The sequence below is a fragment of the Humulus lupulus genome, chromosome 2 (assembly GCF_963169125.1).
Source record: "Humulus lupulus chromosome 2, drHumLupu1.1, whole genome shotgun sequence".
Classification (NCBI taxonomy): Eukaryota; Viridiplantae; Streptophyta; class Magnoliopsida; order Rosales; family Cannabaceae; genus Humulus; species Humulus lupulus.
In genome coordinates this window covers 225,970,629-225,978,228 of record NC_084794.1, presented here as the reverse complement: position 1 = coordinate 225,978,228, position 7,600 = coordinate 225,970,629, and the positions used below count along the sequence as shown (strand labels likewise).

The 7,600-nt window shown below is 37.7% G+C and overlaps 1 protein-coding gene across 2 annotated transcripts; it reads right to left on the bottom strand.

Moving 5' to 3' along the window:
- Window positions 1-1,357: 1,357 nt before the first annotated feature.
- Window positions 1,358-7,335, bottom strand: LOC133819010 (DNA repair protein RAD5B). Of its 2 annotated transcripts, XM_062252150.1 has the most exons (19): window positions 6,960-7,333; window positions 6,208-6,864; window positions 5,911-6,044; window positions 5,675-5,813; window positions 5,514-5,567; window positions 5,264-5,413; window positions 4,992-5,143; window positions 4,808-4,892; window positions 4,545-4,727; window positions 4,301-4,444; window positions 4,060-4,212; window positions 3,833-3,900; window positions 3,590-3,712; window positions 3,385-3,484; window positions 3,106-3,218; window positions 2,427-3,003; window positions 2,261-2,332; window positions 2,074-2,172; window positions 1,358-1,667 (listed from the first exon to the last, which is right to left on the bottom strand). In XM_062252150.1, exons 1-19 carry the CDS (start codon window positions 6,975-6,977, stop codon window positions 1,545-1,547), a joined length of 3,144 nt encoding a protein of 1,047 aa, XP_062108134.1. In that variant the 5' UTR covers window positions 6,978-7,333; the 3' UTR covers window positions 1,358-1,544. The 2 variants fall into 2 exon arrangements, with proteins under 2 accessions (XP_062108134.1, XP_062108133.1); XM_062252149.1 differs by having other exon boundaries at window positions 6,208-7,335.
- Between the last annotated feature and the right edge of the window lie 265 nt (window positions 7,336-7,600).

Below are 7,600 nucleotides of genomic sequence, written 5' to 3'. Positions count from 1 at the left end.
ATATTTTCACATAACCATGTGGCACAAGCATATAGCACATAAAATACAAATATGTTATCAACGGGTCAAAGTTATAAAAATGTCTTTTTTTTAACGAAAATATGTCTTTAAACATATTTAATACACATAATCATACATAGTCAATTATATATTAATATAATTCACATCTTTGTCTCATGTGTGCTCTTGGCACGCTAATCCAAACCATTAATCTTATTAGGAGGTTTGAGACATTACAACTTTTAATAGTATAATTGAAATTAATTACATATTATTATGGTTAAATAATTTGTACAGTTTAAATGTCTTAATTATTTCTTATAACGAATACTCGATATAGTCTTACCTTTAAAAACAGTAATCTGAAAATAAAAATACATAGCCCAAAACTTGGTTCCTGTTAACTTCTAGGTTCTAGCCCTACTTTCAAGTTTCAACCTTTGACCAGTAACAAAGTTAAGAATAATACAATTCACACATTTTAAGAGTGTGTTTGTAACACTTAAATACCATATTTTACTCCAAATTAATTCACAATACACCCATTTATTCTTCTTTATTTTGGTTGGTTGAGACTTGAGACTGAAAATAGATATTCTTGCCTTCTCTTTAAAGACATTTTCATTAACTTTTTCTATATTCAAAAAGAAAAAATCTAAGCCGAGCCGAGCCCTAAAAAAGACAACTAATTGCCAGCTAAAAAAAGGCTTTTTCTCAGATTAGAAGTAACAGAGAGAAGCATGGTATAATTCTCAGTCAAAGGAAAGGAGAGAGGGGGGCCTTAGTTAACGGGCTACGATTTTGACTCTGTCAGTGGGCCCAGCCCATTAGCCTAAACTGAAAGTGAAACCGTGGGGACTTCTTGCCTTTTTTTACACTTCACCGCCGGTATTTGACCCTTTATTTTTAAACTTACAAAACAAACTTAAATGTGAACAAAAATAGACGTCGACAAACGGCAACGTTTGAACCGACATGAGTGCCACGTGGCACCATCATACCCTTGTGTTGTTCCTCCTAGTCCTTTTGCCAGAAATCAAACGGTAGACGAGTGGCTTACGTGGTCAATTGGAGACCTAAGAACCAAGATTTGATTGACACGTGCATGGGTTGTGTTTGTGCTTATCTATCTTTATTGTCGTTTAGTTGAGCTGCACTTTATGGCATTCATTTATTATTATTGTTACCAATTAGATACGGCTATACCTTAACCGGTCAAAACTCGATGATCACTGGTCAAGGATATAACCGTCATTTCGAGAATATTCTAAAGATCCTTACCTTTTTTCTTTATTTAAATCATTCTACAAAGTTACTAGTCAAAAGGGTTGATAGTCATATGATGAAGGAATTGTGGTGATTTTCAATTGGGATTTGATATTTCCAAAATTTACAAAATTGGGCTCTCACTGTAACAAGAGAAAATTATAGTACTAAGACTAGACACGAAGCCCCAGCTGTGCATAAATAAACCCAACTCATCTTTACAAAAGTTTGACAATAAAAACCATTCCCACTAACCCAAAAAAGACTTGCAATTTTTTTCATCTGAAAAGCATTTTGAGCTCTTCAATTCTAGCAGAACGAACCTCTTCATCAGTAAGTGCCCCAGCAATCATTCTCTGTTTTCTTGCCTGAACTTGCTGCATGCGTTCCTCAACAGTATCCTGTCATTTTATAGCAATTTGTTCAATCAAATCTCCCCAATATAACAATACCATTGCAATGTCCAATTATTTATTCCCCTTTGGACGCATCATTAAATAAATGGATAAAAAGTTGTAAATTGAAAAGGTTAGGTGATTATAAATTTTGATACAAATTTGACTGGATATGTCCAATTATTCATGCTTTCCTTTTATTATTGTTATTATTTTTGTTTTGTAGTTTCTAATGATTTATGCATGTATTAGACTGTTTTGGAGTTGAATGGATGGATCATGGACCTACACCATACTGGGCCCCTGGGCCCAGTCTGCAATGCCAGAGGATCCTAAGGGAATAGCCCAACTCAAAATATGAGGTTACGGGTCAAACTAAACCCGTCCCATTTTTTTAATAACCGGATCATACCTTGACGATGAATCTACGGACAGAAACTGTTCTTTTTTGACCAATGCGGTGAATTCTCATGATTGCTTGCTCTTCAACTGCTGGATTCCACCATGGATCCTACATAAACACAGCATAACATGACATAAAATATCATATTACCATTTTGTAGGAGTTTTTCAAGATGAAAATGAAAAAGATAAAGTACCATTAAGAACACATTGGATGCTGCAGTTAAATTCAAGCCAACACCACCAGCTCTCAAAGACATTAGTAGTACCTGAAATACAGCCCAACCCCACATGAACATCATAACCCAAGTGATCAATGATTGAGAAAAGAAGCCATAGTTCTAAGTTTTATTTTTTTTTTACCATTTTTTCTTTGGTGTCGTTGAACTCATTCAAGACTCTTTCCCTTTGCTTCTGAGACAGCCCTCCATCATACCTCAAGTACCCTATTCTCCTCTTCTTTAAAGGAATCTCTAGAAGATCCAAAAATGTAGTCCACTGACTGAAAACAATGCTCTTTTCACCAGAGCCCGAGGAGCAGATTCTTTCCAAGCAATGCAAGAGACTAGAAACCTTTGATGATTCTTTCCAGTTCTTCTCAATATCAACTTGGAACTTGCTCTCTGATGGGCAGGTTATGAGGTCTGTTTTTTTAAGGATCTGCCTACAAATGGGGCAGAGGCCAGCAGCCGGTGTCCGCCAGCTTGAAAGGAGACACTCTCTGCACATCCTATGGGCGCAGGGTGTTAGGACAGCATCATCTGCAGACTCCAGGCAAATGGGACACTCAGAGTTATCACCACATCGAATGCCATTAACAACTTCTTCAACATAGGCTCTGGAGGGTGGTGCTGAAGCTGAAGATGTTGAGTCAGAATTTGAGTCAAGGAATCTCTTGGCAAGCTTATTTAAATCTGCAAACTTTTGTGAATCTCCTCGACTGCATTGTTTCGAAACCACAGATGCCACAGATAAGAAAAAAAGAAATGGACTACAGAAAGCATAAGTTTTACTTCAATGATATTGATGTTGCTACTCTCACCTCATAACAAGATACGGATGGTTGCAACACTGCCTCAGACGCAAGAGTAGTTCAAGAATGTTAGCATAATTATGTAGGACTTTCCCTTGTGCCACAAATTGGTCAAATTGGACCTGTTAATTCAAAATTGTATGATTGTGGTTAGCTGAAGGACCAATACTGATGAACATGCGAGCAAAATCTAACAATGGATGATAATGCTTCAACTGAAACAAAATTTTGAAGCAAAAAAGTTTCAATAGGAATTTTCATGGAAAAATAGTAGAACACATAATATACCTTTGACCTTTTGAACAGGGCATCATAGAAGTCACGTTCAGCTTCTGATTGTTCACATTCGATGGTTTGAATATCAGTTGGAGGAAGAACAAGTATGGGTCTGATTACACATTTCACAAGTATAAAATTTTTAACAACATAATCTGATTTAAGAGAAAAAGAGATGTGCTACAAAGCCGAGGAACTGAGAATATAGTATGATCACCTTCCTTTTTTGTCCTTTGATTCCTTTGTTCTTCTCAACATTAGCGGTCTCAAAATAGCCTTTATTAGTCTAAGGCCTCGAGGATCCCCATTGTCATAAGGCCTTTGAATCAATTTGTTCCACCTGTAAATAAGTAGAATTATACAATGACTGAACGAAATGAACAAATTGACAAAATAACAAGTCCTCTTAATGTCTACTCTACAATGTACACAGAACTAAATTTAGCATGTTTTGTCAGACCAAGCCCAGTTGCACCATGGTTCAACATGCAAGAAGCATAAGAGGCTGAAGAGGTCCTCCAGATTATTCTGCAGCAATTTATACACAAATTCATCAACTGTGAGATACCATGGGCACAAATGGTTCTAAAATTTCGAGACATTTAAACTAAGTATGAATCCTGGAATATGCATGACAAAAAGGATAAAATGTATGCTTAACACTAATAAATAGAGTAGAAAGCAAACCTGAATAGGTGTTCCTGTCAAACACCATCTGCAATGTGAGGACAAAGTAAAAGCAGCAAGAGCACCTTGGGTCTTCCAAGACTTAATTGTATGGGCTTCATCTAGCACCACCCTATACCAGTCCATGCTGTGGAAAATGCTGTTCTCTTCGTCCTGTATCACGATGAAAAATACTTTAATGCATTATTCAAAAAAGAATTAAGAGGTGTAAATATTTACTAAAACAATTACACTTCCTTACATATTTATAAGCAGAACTCAAGACACCATATGTTGTCAAGACAACATCATGCTCTGCAATCAACTTGGGGCTAGTTGACCTTCCCCCACCATAGTGAACAAATATGGAAATGCTATCTGCATCCGAATGAGTTTCAAGCTCATCCTGAGAATTTTAAGGAGAGCCAATAAGCACTATTGCAAGGATCATAGAATTATAATACTATCAATTAATATCATTCATGCATTAGCAAAGAGATATGCACCTTCCACTGACTTAGCAAAGCCATTGGACAAACAATAAGAGTGCCGCCGTTTGGTTTAGATGAGGTATCTGTCTGAGAACCTTTAAGAAGTCCTTGATTATTAGAACTACCATGACCAGGACTTTTAAGAATTAGAGCAATTGTCATAACAGTTTTTCCAAGTCCCATCGCATCTGCTAGAATCTACAGATATACTTTTGAAGTCAGACAACAAATTGTCAATGTTTACAGCATAACAGAGGAAGGGGTGTTAGGATACTCACTCCCCCTCTTGCCATCTGCGTGGCAGTTGGAAATTTGGTTGTTGCTTCCCCTGAGAAGAGGTTGACATAGATTGAGGAAGCCCTCCTACCAGAATGTATTCATTAGTTACTCGGAAACTATTTAAGTAAGAAAGAATGAGTACTAATAGAAGCAGAAATGTTTCTTCAAAAGAGAACTACATACTCGTCACTTATTTTATAGGCTGCCCAGCAAGGATGAAGGGTCTTCGCTGCTTCCTCAACATCAATTCCCTTCTCTAGTTCTGACATCCAGTAGAGGGCCTGTTTCTGGTATGACCTTAGACTACAAGTGAGATTCCTGGGGGGTTCCATCTCCTAAAATATTAAGATAGCAACAGGAAGTAAGAGAAAGTATACAAGACAAACACTTGAACCTTCAAAACCAAAATACCATTATTCATTCAAGGTAAACAATATACTCTAAACATCACAGACCTCCAAATCATATGATTCTGCAGCACCAACAATATTATTCATAGATGACTCAGAAACGGCTTGCTCATCCTTGCTTTGCTCTGGATACTGCTGGCAACCTTGTCTTCTTTTTACAATAGGCAGCATTGATGCAGTTTCATCTGGAGCACTCTGCGTTGATAAACAAATTAATGATTAATTTGTAAGCCATGTCAATCAAAGTGTAGCAATTCTCGTATAACCAACACATAATTGACCAACTAGTACATACTTCTAGATTTAAAAGGCGTTTCCGAGAATCAAGTTCTTCTGGGGTGAACTCAGCCTGTTCCAAGCAAAATCAAAATTAAAATCTCTACTTAAAATTAACTGGAACTAGAGATTTTCTTTCTCGCTGAATGTGAATAAAATTTCAATAAATTTAGAGTTTACCCTCTGATAAGGTTGGATTTTCAGCAACTTGAACAAGGTGAGGAGGGGGTAGATTGTAGAGTTAATGTTCACAGCTTCTAGCTTCCACCCCCGTGAAGAGTTATCATCCTCTATAAACATCGAGCGGTGGATGTAAAAGCTGATAAGATTAACAAGAAATCAAATTAATTTCAGACAACAAAACCAAATAGGGGTTCAATATGGAAACTAAGGATTGGTACAAACTGCAACTTTACCTCACATATAAAATAATATCTTGCATTATAGAAAGGTTTGATGGTGCAGCTACACAACGCCCAAAAAACTTCACCTTACCAGAATTTACAAGAGGAACAACACACTTACCCCACTCCATTGGAAGCCTACCAATCTAATGATTAAGTACAATTAAACACATCCGATGTCAGTTATAAGACTTGACAAACCAATCAATGCACATATAGTACAATCTTCAATATTTATGATTTGCACAGAAAAGTTCAAAAATCAAATTTTAGCAGAAATGAAATGTGACCAAGTGTAAACAAATATACCTCTCCATATCGTTTGGTCGAAAAGCGAACAATCCAACGGCCGTTAGATTTCCAGTCAGTGGAAGGAAAAGCGAAATGGACAATCTCATTGTCCACCAATTTCCTGCCTTTAGTTGTTGAAAGCGCGGTCACCATTGTTCTTCCCACCAAAAACCAGTCCGGGTCTTCAGGGAAGTCCCCATCCTCCACTGGAATGGGACAAGGCTTTTGATTCTCAGTTTTCTGCTTCTTCGCATCAGGCAGCTTCTGCCAACTCGGTCCTCTAACGGGGGCACTTTTGAATTTCTTGATGAAACGCTCGCGTAATGTTTCTCTTACCGCCTCCTCTTTCACCGGAACAATGGCCTTCGCCCAGTTAATCGGCTCAGCATCTATCACAGGCTCGTCTTTCACTGGAACTATAGCCGTTATTGGTTGAGCTTTAATGGGGTTATCTAGTTTCACCATGACTTGATTGTTACTTCGAACCTGTTCCTCACACAAACTCTCTACAAGAGTCTTGCGCTTCACCGTCTCTACTGCTACTTCTAACACTCCTTGCTTGATTTTACCATTGAGACTTTCATCGTTGGAACACTTTACTTCATTTTGAGACACCACCTGTTTCTCAAACCCAACATCAGTTTCCTCCTTAACCCGAACTTCAGATTCTTGCACCTGGGATTTGAGATACTCCATAGTAGTCATAACCTGAGTATTCGTGGATTTCAAAAAATCATCAAAAGACATTCTAGGAGTAATAGCAACCTTACTCGCCTTCTCCTGATCATCCGTCTCAATGTTGGAACCCTTAGAATCTTGTTCGATATTCTGGGTCGAAATTCTAAACCCTGTACCAGTAATCGTCCGGCTAACGGTCATCGGGACAGGATTATCGACTAAAAGTTTGATCGCCGTACCATTATCGTACCCGGACCCAGTAACGGAGCAAACCTTCTTCACATTCTCCTCCGCCATTACTGTAGCATTATCAGTCTCCATTGTTTTGCTCATCAGAACAGAGAATCGGGATAAAGAGAGGGAATACGAGAACGAGTCTTGAGTGTAGGGGTTTATATATATTGGGACCATTTTTGGCGCCAAATGAGGTTTTACCATTCTCCAAATTCGCGGGTATTTTTTCTCTAAGATGTTTTTTACAGTCATGGCGGCAAAGGTTTAGGTAATAGGGTAAGTAATTTTGACACGTGTCGAATATTAAATGGATTCTTACTACGAAAGCGATTTCCAAAGGTTTTTTAAAAATAAATAAATAAGTTTAGCGGAATGTTAGGGGAACTCCATGAAATGACCCTATTTTATAGGGTCATACTAACTCCAACCCCACATTAATGTTTCTCATATTTTTAACATTATACCCATGTGAAAAGACTAGCTTACCCTTATTAACATT

Bases quoted from the DNA above. Each gene is read 5' to 3' on its own strand.
- LOC133819010 (XM_062252149.1), bottom strand. From the start codon at position 7,305: ATGGTAAAACCTCATTTGGCGCCAAAAATGGTCCCAATATATATAAAC. The intron at 6,045-6,207 runs GTATATTTGTTT...CTTAATCATTAG, and splicing joins CGACCAAACGATATGGAGAG to ATTGGTAGGCTTCCAATGGA. The intron at 5,568-5,674 runs GTAAACTCTAAA...TGCTTGGAACAG, and splicing joins AAATCCAACCTTATCAGAGG to GCTGAGTTCACCCCAGAAGA.